Genomic DNA, 16,155 nt, shown 5'->3' with positions numbered 1-16,155 from the left:
ATTACATTTATTATGGTTTTATGAAAGATTTATAAATCACTAATTTTTCTAAAGAAACATAGTCTAACAGCAACACCAACAGTTAAAGTTACAGCGAGAGTCTGCGTCACTCTAGCCTCCCCTGAGCCCACTGAGTTTTAACAGACGAACACGTTCTCACTCCCAACACGTCACATATTGACGCTTTTTTTTTGTCGCATTTTGACCCTCAAGGCACCTTTTAGCATCCTTTTTCGAAGCGTAGAGGTATTCTTTTAGCGTCACATTTTTGACGTGCAGCATCCTCTTTTGTTTTAAGTTGTTTGTCTTTATTTAATGATTTGCATGCATTTGTAAACAAATTGAAATAATTTTATGTAAATTTTATTCAAGCACCTAACCCCACCCCTACCCTGAACCTACCCCACTTCTGAACAATATAAAATATGTAACCGGCAACTACAATATTGCCATACAATATCTTTATGCAAAGAACAGAGTAAAACATAAGGTTTTAATAGCATTTCACAACCAAGGCTGATGTAAGGCTTCTTCTGGTGGCATTTTTTAAAATTGCGCACAGACTGCAGCACACAGGATGAGCTTTATGGGCGGACGGACACGGCGATCGCGTCTATTCCTCTCACAAATTAATCATTTTGCCTCGGAAGACTTGTGATATTAATACTTTTTGAATAAATTATGATTGTAGTTGTATCTGCCTGTTATATCTTGTGTTTTATTGACAAATGGTAGGTTTAGGTGCAGGGGTTGGGTTACGTGCTCATAAATATGTAAATAGTGTCATGAACTGTTGTGGCTGTTTACATTGAAAAATCACACCCCAACATATATGCAATAATGGCAATTTTATTACCCTATATAAAATTTAATTATGACAATAAAATTCCCAGTGCCTTTTGCATCGGCATATTGACGCCAAGGCTTTCTTTTTTAGAGGGGTGCCCCATGCGTCAAAAAGTGATGCCAAATGGTCCTGACCAAGCGTCAGTATGTGGCAATGCATCCATCGTGGCATGATTAGATATGACTGGTTATGAATGGCTATGATTGGTTCATGTGATAGGTCCCGCCTCTTGTGTTTGTGTGCTTTCGCGAATCATTCTGAATGAACAATATAGTGGCGTTAATTAACTAATTAAAAAAAGTAAGTAAACAACTCACACACTTGGATATCACCACCTTTTCAAGTCAAAATCAGACTTCAAATGGCATGATCATGATCTGTTGGGGGGGGGTTTGGTGAGCAATTAGCTTGTTGACAATAAAGGTATGTCTCCATGTCTGTGACTAGTATTTACCAAGCTCTGATGAGTGATGATCCAAAAATAAGTTTGTTATTAAAAAGAACAGCTGAACATCAGTTAATACATAAATAAATAAAATAAATAAACAAATATGTGTGTGTGTGTGTGTGTGTGTGTGTGTGTATACGAAGAGTTCAGATGCAAAATCCTCTAAATCCATCTGAGGTATTTCTTTAAAATTAACATTTCTTTCTGGCTAATTTGTATAGGTTTCTATGTAAGTACTGGTATTTCTGATTGGGCTGAGGCTGGAATTTAGCGAGTTTAAAGTAAAAGTATTTGATGGACGTATTATATGTGTCAGGAGCATTTACTCAGTATCATGATTTCATTTTTGACCGAGATTGCTTTTAGCTGGTTTTGCATCTGACATCTTGGGCTGGCAAACGATTAATTGCAATTAATCGCATACAAAATAAAAGTTTGAGTTTGCCTAACATATGTATGTGTACTGTGTGTAATTATTATGTATATATAAATCGAAAAAAACTCAAATTCATTCAGATTCATTTAAAAGAAATACGTTGTTTATGTACAAAATATTTTTATTTATATAAAATATAAATTCTATAAATAAATACATATACTTGTAAATATTTCCTAAACATGAGTGTGCGTGTGTGTGTGTGTGTATATATATATATATACATACATAATAATTACACACACATATATTAGGCAAACTCAAACTTTTATTTTGTATGCAGTTAATCGCGATAAATCATTTGCTAGCCCCTAATATATATATATATATAAATTAATATTATATATATATATTCACTTCCTTGAGTTCCTATCTTAGAATAAATGTAAAATGCTTAAAAAGTAAATTTTCATTAATTACTTTGTTAATGTAACAGTACAAATCTGATAAATTTGCTAATCTGTAATCTGCTAAATCATGTTACCAATACTGGCATAGGTTTTTTTTTTTTTTTTGTAGTAATTTTATATTTTTAGCCTCATCTCTTTTTTTTCCTGTGTGTTTTTATCTATCTTGTTGTTGTTTATTCCTAGAAAATTGCAAGATGGAACAGGGTTGCCTCAATAAGAAATGAACCTCTCGTATCATATCTCATATGATATTTAGTTTGAACTCCTTTCAAATGTCCATTGATCAATATTTGGTGAAGGTTAAGCTCATCTGTTCACTGACCAACTATTGAAAAAGAAAAAAAACAACAAACAGTTTATTAGGACTTGCAGTCCCTATTTTGTACCCTGTTCACGGAACACGCCACTCTAACTGGACCAAATGAAAGTTCACGGAAAGGCTGAGCTGAGAGAGAACACTTAATCTTATTTACCTGCTTTTACTAATCACGGCTAAATTGTTATAAGCATTACGTTCTTACTAGAAACTTTGAATTAGCCTCTATGAGTTTGCACTGCTGTTCTAATTGGTCAGGTCAGTCATGCCTTAATTGAGTTGTTTCCAAGTTGTTTGTCTTGCATGCGTGTGGACGTGTCCACAGGCCTGACTTCTCTAATGTTCGGTGTCTCGGAGCAGTTGTTTGTTAAGGCAGGAATGGTGGTGACTGGCTTTCTGCTCCAATGAGCACGTGTCTGTGTTTCTCTGAGCTGCAGCCAACCGACCCAGCGGCCCATCACAGGAAGAGACCATTTTTCCGCAGACTTGCCTGTCGCCCTCAATGTTCAAAAGAGTTTGATGGCTTGTTTGCCGTGTGACGTCGGGATCAGAATGTGCTGTGTTAACTTGTTGATGTGCCCAGTGGAAAGGTGCATTTCAGGGTACGCTAATCCACCTTAGGACTTTGTCGTATAGGGACAAGTGAGACGAGATGTGTCGGTGGGTAAGGTTATGAATGAAATCATATACAGTATTAAAATGCCAGAATGTAGGAAATACTGTTACATTTGTAACATTGAAAAAGAGAGCTGGCAAAGAGAAACTAACTATTAAAAGAAAATGATTGCAAACCCCTGCTGTTATATTAAAAGGTATATTTATGTTTTTTGTCTCTGTGCTCCAGGTTGGTGAGGGAAGTCACCGGCGTCAACGTCAACATGCGTGTGGGTATACACAGCGGGCGAGTCCACTGTGGGGTGCTGGGATTAAGGAAGTGGCAGTTTGATGTCTGGTCCAACGATGTCACCTTGGCCAATCACATGGAAGCTGGGGGCAAAGCAGGGTGGGTTCATGAACTCTGGATTTTTTTTTTTTTTTTTTGCCCATGTTTTCTCAAATGAACTCCCTGTGTCTCTTCACTTTTAAAATCTGAAAATGCTTTTTTTTTTCCATTAACACAAGACAAGATCAGACGAGTCTCTTAAGTCTCTCTCCAGTTATGTTTCTTCACCATAGCTTTGTTCGGAATACCATACTACTACTTTCTGTAGTATGTACAGTGTGCAAAGTGTTCCTGACTGATTTACCTCTACTATTATCAAAATATCTAAATATAGTTAATCGTATAGTAAATTGTAATCATTTTATAAAAATAAACATCAACATGAAATAAAGAAAATAATCCATATACTGTTTGTATAGTAAATAAAGTATGGTAACACAAATTCACTACTAACAAAGAGTTGTCCCTCAATAAACTGCTAATTTGCTGCTTATTAATAGTAAGGTGATTGTTAAATGATTAGTTCACTTCCAGAATCAAAATTTCCTGATAGTTTACTTACCCAATGTCATCCAAGATGTTCATGTTTTTTAAAGAAAACATTCCAGGATTTTTTTTCCATATAGTGGACTTCTATGGTTCCCGATGGTTTGACCTTCCAAATTGCAGTTTCAATGCAGCTTCAGTTGGCTCTACACAATTCCAGCTGAGGAATAAGTGTCTTATCTAGCAAAACAATGTTATTTTCTAAGAAAAATACTAATTTATATACTTTTAAACCACAATTGCTTTTCTTGCACTAGCTCGACCTCATGCATTACGGAAATACGCACGTGTGACGTAGACAGAAGTACCAACCCAGTGTTTACAAAGCGAACATGTAAAGTAACATACAAAATAAGGTAAAACAACGTTAGACGATTTTTACGTTTTTCACCCTACCTTACCTTTTTTAACCAAAGTGCAAGGACGAAGAACTAACCGTGCGTGACTTTTCCAACACGATTACGCACGTGCATCGCAAGAGCTAGTGCAAGATGAGCATTTGTGGTTAAAAAGTATATACATTTATTTTTTTTTTTAAGAAAATGACAGATCGTTTCGTTAGATAACGAAATAGGATGGTGTAGAGGCCTTTGAAGCTTCACTGAAACTGCAGTTTGGAAGTTCAAACAATTGGAAACAATAAAAGTGCACTATATGGAGAACAATCCTGGAATGTCTTCCTCAAAAACTATAATCTCTGTGCACCTGCAGAAAGAATCTTGAATGAAATGGAAGTGAGTAAATGATCAGGAATGCTGAAAAAGGCATTAATATGTGCCTAGTAAGTACTAATAAGCAGTCAATATGCTAGTAATATGCATGTTAGTAAGCATCTAGTTAATAGTGAGAATTGGACCTTAAAAAAAAGTGTTAACCAAATTATATGATTATATAACTGTAAAAAGTAATATATCTCCAGGGTTAATGTCATTAACTCAATTTTAAAACAAATGTTTTTAACTGCTTGAAATAAAATATTAAAATTATAAAAACATGAAATAAAAACATTAAAATTATTTTACTTAAGCTAGCTGCCAAGACAACATTTCTCATTTTTTAGTTAAAGTTATAGACATAAAAAAACGAATAAAATGACAACTACACAACAAAATTAATAAAATGGAATCAAAATTTTAAAAGTGCAGTTGAGGTCAAAAGTTTACATACACCTTGCAAAAACTGATAATGTTAATTATTTTACCAAACTAAGAGGGATCATACAAAATGCATGTTATTTTTTGTTTAGTACTGATCTGAATAAGATATTCCACATAAAATATGTTTACATATAGTGCACAAAAAAATAATAGTTGAATTTATAAATTTGACCCCGTGCAAAACGATGCATTAGGAGCCAGGGGTGTAAACTTTTGAAAAGAATGAAGAAAGATTTTTCTTATTTTTAATCATTTAATATTTTTTAATTTGGACTGCTAAAGGTTAAGACATTTATATGTGAATTTAGATGCAAAATAAGTATTTTATCTCGCAAATAATAGTAAATGAATGCCACTTGCTAACAATAAGTTAAATGTTTATTGCTTCATAATGTTTTCTGTTAAAAATTGTAAGCTCAACATGCTCATTATTTAATACACTAGTATTTCTTTCTAAATATGGTGTTGCCATTCCAGGGCAACTTCCTGTCTGCATTTATGCCTCATGAAAGTTGTTTTTATTATCTCAGGCGTATTCATATCACCAAGGCCACACTGAACTATCTGAATGGAGATTATGATGTAGAACCTGGATTTGGTGGAGAAAGAAACGTCTATCTCAAGAAGCACAACATTGAAACCTACCTCATTGTGGGCTGCAGTCAGAAGCGGGTAAGACCTTTTTTTTTTTGTTTTTCCTCATTAACGAATGCTATCAGTTCGCATGATTCTGGGTAGCAGATGGATGTAAATAAGCTATGTGGATAAATTCAAGGAACTGTGACGTCAGACCGTAATACTGCTTCTGTTTTGTATTTCCCTTCACAGAAAGAAGAAAAGGCCATGATTGCGAAGATGAACCGGCAACGCACCAACTCGGTCACTCATAATAGCACTCACTGGACCGACCGGCCCTTCTACAATCACCTGGGTGCCAATCAGGTTTCCAAGGAGATGAAGAGGATGGTGAGGAAGCTACACTTTTGAAAGGGCCGCATTAGCCACCCTTGTAGGATGAGAACATTATCTGAGTGCTGAAAAACCGTTGGTTTGCATTTACTCTAATTGCCGTGTCTAAAACCCATTACCACCTCTGCTGGAGGATAAGGCCTTTGACAGGGGAGGCTTTTTGTACCATGTGTTAACTAAGCCAAAACAATCCCAAGGACATTGCTTTAGGGCCACATGTAAAGGGCCTCATGCCCTTTGTGAAGTCCCTGTTCTTTCATTCAGTTCTCGGCTCTGGAACCCGAAGGGAACGGCAGTCTAATTAAATAAAGCTGGATTGCCTCACATACCGCCCTGAGGGATTTAATCAGGCAAAGTGGAACCTGCAATTAGTTCCTGTGAGCTCTATGGGAATACCCTTTATGTTTTCTTTTTTGTGTGAATCACCTGTTCCTTCTCATCTTGGTTAACATGGTAAGAAGGAACACAGAAATCCAGCACAACCAGTATGCTTCAGACTCAGTTTTTAAAATAAAATATGACAGGTATATTGATGTTTCCATTATGAAAATTTACGCCTACATTTTAAATTTAGATGTTGTTAGAAAACATTCTTTCAATCGCAGTTTAACATACGACTGGAATTAAATTGTTAAACGTTCCATTTCCATTCATAACATTTAAAATTAAAATGAGAAACAGAAAATAAAAAATTAAATCTAAATTCAAAGTGTTACAGTTGAGGTCAAAAGTTTACATACACCTTAAAGAATCTTCAAAATGTAATTTTACCCAAAAAAAGAAGGATTATACAAAATGCATGTTATTTTTTATTTAGTACTGACCTGAATAAGATATTTCACATAAAAGATGTATACATATAGTCCGCAAGACGAAATAATAATTGAATTTATAAAAATGACCATGTTCAAAAGTTTACATACACTTGATTAGAAATATTGTGTTGTTACCTGAATGATCCACAGCTGTTTTTTTGATTGATGATAATTGTTCATGAGTCCCGAACAGTTAAACTGCCTGCTGTTCTTCAGAAAAATCTTTCAGGTCCTACAAATTCTTTGGTTTTTCAGCATTTTTGTGTATTTGAACCCTTTTCAGCAATGACTGTATAATTTTGAGATCCATCTTTTCACACTGAGGACAACTGAGGGACTCATATGCAACTATTACAGAAGTTCAAACGCTCACTGATGCTTCAGAAGGGGAAACAATGCGTTTAGAGAGGGGGGGTGAAAACTTTTGAACAGAATGAAGATGTGTATGTTTTTCTAATTTTGTCTAAATATCATATTGTTCTTCATTTAGTACTGCCCTTTAGAAGCTACAGAAGATACTTATATGTTTCCCAGAAGACAAAATAAGCTTAATTTACCCTGATCTTCAAATTCAAAAGTTTCCTTCTGGAGCATCAGTGAGCATTTGAACCTTTTTTAATAGTTGCATATGAGTCCCTCAGTTGTCCTCAGTGTGAAAAGATGGATCTCAAAATCATACAGTCATTGTTGGAAAGGGTTCAAATACACAAACATGCTGAAAAACCAAAGAATTGGTGGGACCTGAAAGACAAACAGTGGGCAGTTAAATTGTTCAGGACAAACAAGGGCCTCATGAACAACTATTACTATCACAAAAAAGCTAAAACACAGCTGTGGATCATTCAGGTAACAAAACAGTATTATTAATCATCTGTTGTGTAATCTTTTTGAACAGGGTGATTTTTATAAATTCAACTGTTATTTTCTCGTGTAGACTATATGTAAGCATCTTTTATGTGAAATATTCAGGTCAGTACTAAAAAAAAATAACATGCATTTTGTATGATCCCTCTTATTTTGGTCAAATAATTAACATTTTGCAGATTCTGCAAGGTGAGTGACCTCATCTATACCAAAAACTCTATGCTGGAAAACATTTTCCAGTCCCAGTTTAATAAACAATTGGAATTAACCATTCATAGGTTGATTTTTGCTTATTAAAGCTATCCATTACCATTCTCATTTATTAAATGTAAAAGTAAAAAACTTAAAAGAAAAACAGAAAATCACAACCATCAGGGCTCTAGAAATCATCTAAGATACTATAATGAAATACAGTTTAGAAGTCAGTAAGATTTTTAAGGATGTATTAAATTGATCAAAAATGAAATGATGTGTTTTTTCTTTACACATTTTTCACAAAAATATTAAGCAGCGCAACTGTTTACAACATTGATAATAATAATAAAAAAATGTTTCTTAGCATATTACAATAATTTCTAAATCACTGGAGTAATGACTGATGAAAATTCAGCTTTGCCATCTCTAGCATGAATTATATTTTAAAGCATTAAAACAGAAAACTATTTTAAATTGTAATAATATTTTAACATTACTGTTTTAACAAGTAAAGGCAGCCTTGGTCAGCATAAGAGACATTTTTACAGACCTCAAATTTTGAATGATAAAACAGAGAGAGCAGTACGTTTTGAAAGCTGCTTATTGAAAATAAATGGTGTAGTTACAACATCCACCAGCAGGGGGTTGGTATACGTTTGTATTTTGTGGTTGGAATATGTGTTTGTCCAACGAACAGCAGATAGTGGGAACCTGTTTGTAATTATTTGTGCAGTTCCGTTGATAGTGGCACAGATAAATCCGGCTCGATATATCCTGCTGGAGCTCAGACTGGCATGTAATTGCCAGATATCTGTCCCGCCTACACAAACACTGAGCATTGATGAAGGCAGATAAACATGCGGTGTTTTCTGACGAACAGAATATCTGTTTCATAATAACAACAGCACCTGTTTTTGCCTGTTGTATTGTCTGGAGGCTTGCGTTGGCCCAGAAGGTGTTGCTTAGCCGAAGGAGAGAAACAAATGCTGTAACACATCAACATACTGACTGGGTTATAGACTCTGTTGAGTGAATACATAGAGGCCTGTGTGTGGGAGTGCATCTGAGACTATAAATTTAGTGACTATTATTATGCATCTAGCAACTTGTCTCATGGAAGCTTTTTACTCTCATAATTTAATGTTTAGTGGTTGGAAATGACCATTAAAATGGTCATTTGATATTTAATGGGATCATTCAGTCTGTTTCTGTCTTTTGATATATTAAGTATGTAGTCATTTAACAGATGCTTTTATCCAGAGTACTTATTGTAGAGACTGGGATTCTCATATAACTGCTTTTCAGAAGTGAATAACAATACAAGTAGCAATTTTCTATACCAAGTATAATTTTCTATACTGCAGTAAAAAACTAAAATGTTTGGAATATGTTCTGACCACACTTGAATATATGTATTTTTATGGTCTTTAAACCTAAAAAAGGGTTTTAATGTTTTTTTAAAGAAGTCTCTTCTGCTCACCAAGCATTCATTTATTTGATCCATAATACAGCTAAAGCAGTAATATTGTGAAATATTTTTGCTATTTAAAATAACTGCTTTGTATTTGAATATATTTCTAAAATGTAATTTATTCCTGTGATCAAAGCTAAATTTTCAGCATCATTACTTCAGTCTTCAGTGCCACGTAATCCTTCAGAAATCATTCTAATATGCTGGTTTGCTGTTCAAGAAACATTTTAATTTATTATTAGTACTTTGATTTAGCAAGGATGCTTTGAATTGATCAAAAGTGAAGATAAAGGCATTACAATATTACAAAAATTTTCTATTTCAGGTAAGTGCTGTTCCTCTGAACCTTTTAATTAGAAACCTGAAAAAATTCTACTCGGCTGTTTTCAACATAATAATAATAATAATAAATGTTTTTTGAGCAGCAAATCAGAATATTAGAATGATTTCTGAAGGATCATGTGACTGGAGCAGTGATGCTAAAAATGCAGCTTTGAGATCACATGAATAAATTAATTTTAAAATGTATTCAAATAGAAAACAGTTATTTGAAATAGTAAAAATATTTTAAAATTTTACTGTTTTTTCTGTACTTCGGATCAAATAAATGCAGGCTTGGTGAGCAGAAGAAACGTCTTTAAAAAGACATTAAAAATCTTACTGTTCAAAAACTTTTGACTGGTGTCAAATGTTTGTATGTTATTTTTTACTAAATACAAGTTATTTTATCCAACATTTGTATGTGCTGTGTATCAAACTTGGCTAGAATCAGTTGTGACTCATGCTGCCTGTGTAAACCGACCAGATATCTTTGTAGGCAGTATCTATTTTTTGAGTGAAATGATACTTAAAACCCTTTGAGGAAAAGACAAAATACTAACTGCTAAAACACCAGTGAAACATGAGCCTATTTGGTTTCTTCTCCATGTTTTCCATGTCCTCCAACCACGATAAATCAATGCCTCATCAGCCAGCTCTGTTTACTTCTGTTCTCATTGGGGTCTGAATATAAATTCCTCCAAAAAAGCTTGTGGTCATAAATCAAGCCACCTGAATCAGCTCTCAGGTTGTTTATACACAATGTCAGTCATCTTGTATTCGGTTAAATATATTCTCTGTCTCACAGCAGCTCTGTTTTCAACTTTGCAGAGTCTTAATTTATGTATATTTCTTGTATTCTCCAACCTCTCTATTCTCTCTGTTTATCTTTTGTTAATGTATTAGTCACTGTTTTCTTATTTGCAGTATGACAATATAAAAAACTAATAGAGATTTATGCTTGTTTTGGAATGGAGTGTTGGGTAAATTGTTGTTTTTTTATTACTCCAACAAGAAGAGAAGTTTGTGGTACAAACATGTTCCAGTTTTTCCAGGGAAGGTAGCTTTGGATTCACTTTTAATGGTGAAATTTTATTACTTTTTTTTATTGAGTTCCTCCAGAAGAGGTCACTGTTGTGCTGATTGTACAAATGCAGGCATTCTTAATGCTCATCTATTCTGTATTGATGTATAATGCATATTCTGTTTCAATTTTTTTCAGGGATTTGAGGATCCCAAAGACAAGTGAGTATATGGAGCACATCTTCCTACCTCCACCCTGCATGCCAATTCTTTTATTAGTAGTTCATTACAGAATTCGTCTCATATACACTACTGTTCAAATGTTCGGGGTCAGCTAGGTTTTTGAAAGAAGTCTCTAATGCATACCAAGGCTACATTTATTAAAATAAATAAATACAGTAAAAACAGTAATATTGTGAAATATATTAAACTGTAAAACTTTTTAAATTGTACGAATGAATGGCAGAGCTGAATTTTCAGCAGTCATTATTGTAGTCTACAGTGTCACATATTAGTAACCATAAAAATATAAAACAAGAAACATTTCTTATTATTACTGATGTCAAAAACAGTTGTTCTGTAATATTTTTGTGAAAACATTTTTTTTATTTTCAGGATTCTTTGATAAATAGTTCAAATGCACTTGAGCAGTAAACAAGCATCAATTTTAACTGTCAAATTTGATCAATTTAATGCATCCTTGCATTAAAAGATAATAAAAGATCTAATTTCTAATAAAAAGTATTAATAAAAAAATAAAAAGTCTGACCCCAGACTTTTGAATGGTGCACATAATGTTTTTCATTATATAACACTTAAAATAAGTAAAACTAATGTTATGAAACTTAAAGTGCACACTCTCAAATGTGGTTGAATATGGTTCATTCAAAGCAGTTTATTGGTTATAAAATAACCAATACAGACTCTGAATGCATTAGTTGAATTATATATCAATCAAAATACTTCAGCAACTAAACTCTGCTGGTTATGTTCAGTGTCATATAAGTAGGGCTGCTGATTATGGGGGTAAAACTGCAAAATTGAGTCTACTATAATCGTTTGTTAAAAGACATTTAAAGTGCCCCTATTATGCCTTTTTAACGTTCCTAATATTGTTTTGGGAGTCTCCTTCAATAGGTTTACATGCATGCTTTTGTTTTTTCAAAATATGCATTTATCGTCACCTAATTTTCCAGCGATTCTCAAAAGATTTGTTGGAAGCAGTTCAAAGATTCAGTCTCTCTAAACCCCTCCTTTCTGTGAGCCTACTCTGCTCTGATTGGTCGGATGGCCTAGTCTGTTGTGATTGGTCTAACGCGTGCAGTGCGCGTCAGAAATGGTACGCTCATTGTCATAGTTGAACACTCGAGAGAACATATAAACATCTATTATTTATCATACTTACAGGAAGTGATTCAGTGGAGCCAGCTGGTCCAAATAAACTGGGTACTCAGCCATCTTTCAAGAGCAAGCGTTGTGAATCCCACGTTGAACTCCCTTAGATTAGAGAAGCAATCATCAGTAAAATTACATGGTTGAATACAGGTCAAGTTGTTCGCAACCAACCAATGTAGAACATAGGAGGGCATTATGCAGATATGTTACCCCATGATGTGTAGCCATCAGAGAAGTGGGATTCTAATTATTAACAACTCCTTTAGGCTGTACAAAGTCGATTCTTTCTTTTGGGAGACAATAACTTATTGTGCACTTTTGGCTTCTTATTTTCACATCCAGCTACATTATGCACTGCATGAAAGGCAATATTCGAAATGGCATAATATGGGCACTTTAATTACTGTAACTCTAATTTGGAAGAACAAATGGGAAAAACCCACCAGGGACGGGGGGAGATGTAGAACTTCGTAAATTATGTGTGTTTCTTGTCTTCAGAAAACTGCTGAGCTGTTGGCACAAATTCCATGCAGGACTACTTAATAAGACACTAAAATATATTAAAATATGATTGAATTGCCAACTACCAATGAGCTAATTAACACATGCATATGGTGTGAGCATATCCATCACTTTTCCAGAGGTGTTGAAAAGTATCAGAACCTGGAGTTCTGGGGCTCTTGATACTTATGCATGTATCACTGTGCTTGTCTTGCATTTTTAACTAGTCAGCATTTATCTAAACATGTGAATACAGATAGGCAAGGCAGTTTGCTTCTATAGGCAATTCATAATCAAGATTTATAACTATACTACAAATCCATTACATGTCCATTTTGATACCTCTCTGTCAAATGAACACTTTCAATATTTGAATACAAATGCTAAATTGTCCCATACTCCTTGATTGCTTAAGTTTCAAATGCTTAGATTTGCTGATGTGATTTAGTAGTTACTGAATTGCATGAACATGACTGCAAGGCATTGAAATCTTTAGCAGATGGTTTGTTCTATCTCTATGTAATCAACCCAATTTTGCAGACAAAATTGCTATTCACATCAAGGCTAGTAACAATGGTGATTCTGAGCAGTTGCTTTTTGGTGGTCTGGCTGTATAGTATTAAGTTAAAGGATAACTAAGAGAGGAGGAAGAAGGTGGAAAAACTGTGTCTCGTCTTGTTATTTAGACATTTCATTTTCAGAAACACGCAAGAAAACCTGAACCCTGAGGATGAGGTGGACGAGTTTCTGGGTCGCGCCATTGACGCTCGAAGCATCGATCGATTACGGTCTGAACATGTCAAGAAATTTCTGCTGACATTCAGAGAACCTGACCTGGAGAAGAAGGTATGGCTTTCGTGTCAGTGACCAGCTTCAATAATAAGATTTAGCATATAAATTTAGCTTAATTTTCACACTGCTCTTTTCCATACATTGAAAAAAAATCTGTCATCATTTCCTCACGCTCATGTCATTCCAAAACGGAAAAACTCTCTCGTGAACGTGCATACGTGCAGTTAGGAAGCTAGAGATTATGGTTTACAAAGTTTTAAATATGGATATATTTCTTACTCACATGCATCGATTTGCTTGAGAAGGCCTTTATTAACCCCTCCAAGTCATGTGGAGTACTTTTATGATAGACGTATGCACTTTATTGGACTTCAAAATCTCAAAACCCATTCACTGCCTTTATAAAGCTTGAAAGAGCCAGGACATTTTTTTTTTTAATATAACTCCTATTGTACTTGTCTGAAATAAGAAAGTCATATGCATCTAGGATGGTTAGAGGGTGAGTAAATCATGAGGTAATTTTCATTTTTGGGTGAACTATCCCTTTAAAAAAAATTTTTTGTTTGAATTGAAATGGAAATATTAAATAAAAAAAGAAAATTAGAAATGGTGCAACTCACTGAAACAAGTGAATTTAAGTTGAAATACTGAAATTACTGACACTGAAACAAAAATAAATTAAAACTAGATAGAAGCAAATAACACAATTCATACAAAATTCAAATAACAAAAATTAATACAGATAATATACAAATAAAAGCAAAATATTAATAGATAGTGAAATAGTATAGAATGAATTAGGGCTGCCACGAATCTTCGAATTCAGTTAGAATACTCGATTATAATAAATTCTTGACTGCAAATTGGCCCATTTGATTTATTATAACGTTCATCTGGGAATAACATTTCATCAGATTTCTAAGGTTCTAACTATTTATAAACCAATGAAAACACAGGGGAATACATCAGTATCTTTCTCAATATGCTGTTATAGCAAATTCAAAATAAAATCTCAAACCTTCACTCTGAGTTTACACATTTTGATGTCAACATATTCAAGAAATTACAGTGACTGCAGCATTTCTGTCGTAAAAAAAATGGCCAAATATTAGTAATTAAGTGGACATTTGAATTAAATGTTAATTAGCGGATATTAAACAAGGTTAAGATCGCACTGTAAATTGTAAAAACAATTGTCAAGCCGTTGGCGCCCTCAGCAGTCCTTTGTTATAATGTGTAATACACATTAGCTTTTTTTGTTTATAATACATTATGTATTTTAAAAGTTTTGTTTAATAAAACCATATAATACTTGCTTACCATATATAGCCATATATTGCTTGCTTTAGATACTTTATTTGAAGTAGCTATTATTACTATTATATGTGACCCTGGACCACAAAACCAAAGTTGCTGGGGTATATTTTTGTAGCAATAGCCAAAAACGCATTGTGTGGGTCAAATTATTGATTTTTCTTTTATGTCAAAAATCATTAGGAAATTAAATAAAGATCATGTTCCATGAAGATATTTTGTAAAATTCCTAATGTAAATATATCAAAACTTAATTTTTGATTAGTAATATTTATTATTAAGAACTTAATTTGGACAATTTTTAAGGTGATTTTCTCAATATTTAGATTTTTTTGCACCCTCAGATTCCTCTATTAATCATCAGATTAGAATGAATACTAAAATAGCCCTGATCACATCTTTCAAGCTTCACAAATGACAAAAACATTATAGAAGTAGTCTATATAAATGATGCACTATATGAAACCTTGTGAAGAGTAGGCCAAAATAAATGTTTTTTACATTGTTGTCCACTGAAAATCTCGAGTTGCACCTTACATTGTGTTTACAAGTTTAAAGCTTAAACATTTATTCTTCTTTTTATTATTAAAAAACATATAGTTGCCAGTTCTTCTGATTCAAATGTGTCATCAAGCTAAAATGATTTAGCCTTCTAGGGATTTTGTTGTAAGTTGCATGGCTTGTGAGCAGGAACTAACCATTTAACAGATCATTAGTTAATGTAACTGGTAAATTGTTCCTTCAGTTTGCATAGCAAAAAAATAGGGCAGAGAGCCAATCAGAAGTTCATTAATTTAGTATTATTGTGCAGATGGCCTAAACGTGTTCAGCATAGCTTAAAGATGTGGCATGCTGCTAAGATGAATAGAGGCAATGAAATTCAAGGTCCAAGTTCGGAATGAGTCAGAGACTGACGTCTTTATGCTGCACTGTGATTTAAGTCATTTTGTGGTGTTACCTTCAAAGCATTTGTCACCACTGACCTCCCCCTCCTCAGAGAGATGCCCAAACTTTTCCAAGTTTTTGTGACAGTGTAGGAGGCTAGGTTTCTTTGTGAAGATAGTGATGAAAGGATAACAGGAAGGAAGTTTCTCAGCCTCTGCATTTATGTTCTCATCCTCCATCTGCAGTCACATTCACTTTTAGCTGGTTGTGTGCTGGTGCTTAAGCTTCTGGCTCTTTCAGAGACTTGCCTCCAATCTGTAGTGGAGATAATTATTGCTTTTGTTGCTTTCATTGTCTGTGTTCAGAACATCTATTTTAGACTCATGAATGAAGCAGTTATCTTCCATAGTCTTAGCTGAAGAGTTACTTTCCTTAGCCTTTGAAGAAATTTACTTGATATAATTTTTTAGATATTTTACATACTCTACTGTTTAAAAGTTTAGGGTCAGA

The 16,155-nt window shown here is 33.9% G+C and overlaps 1 protein-coding gene across 2 annotated transcripts in view; it reads left to right on the top strand.

The window, feature by feature from the left end:
- Positions 1-16,155, top strand: part of adcy5 (adenylate cyclase 5) — a 108,649-nt gene that overhangs the window by 77,555 nt on the left and 14,939 nt on the right. The window contains exons 6-10 of one of the 2 annotated variants that reach the window (XM_051119227.1): positions 3,302-3,460; positions 5,634-5,775; positions 5,932-6,069; positions 10,958-10,980; positions 13,341-13,500. In XM_051119227.1, the coding sequence (XP_050975184.1) occupies positions 3,302-3,460; positions 5,634-5,775; positions 5,932-6,069; positions 10,958-10,980; positions 13,341-13,500 (622 nt within the window). The remainder of the gene's footprint in view (positions 1-3,301; positions 3,461-5,633; positions 5,776-5,931; positions 6,070-10,957; positions 10,981-13,340; positions 13,501-16,155) is intronic. The other variant, XM_051119228.1, reaches the window with a different exon arrangement.

Source organism: Labeo rohita, chromosome 9 (assembly GCF_022985175.1).
Source record: "Labeo rohita strain BAU-BD-2019 chromosome 9, IGBB_LRoh.1.0, whole genome shotgun sequence".
Taxonomy (NCBI): domain Eukaryota; kingdom Metazoa; phylum Chordata; class Actinopteri; order Cypriniformes; family Cyprinidae; genus Labeo; species Labeo rohita.
The sequence above is the reverse complement of the archived record's forward strand: the minus strand, read 5'-3'. Positions and strand labels throughout refer to the sequence as shown.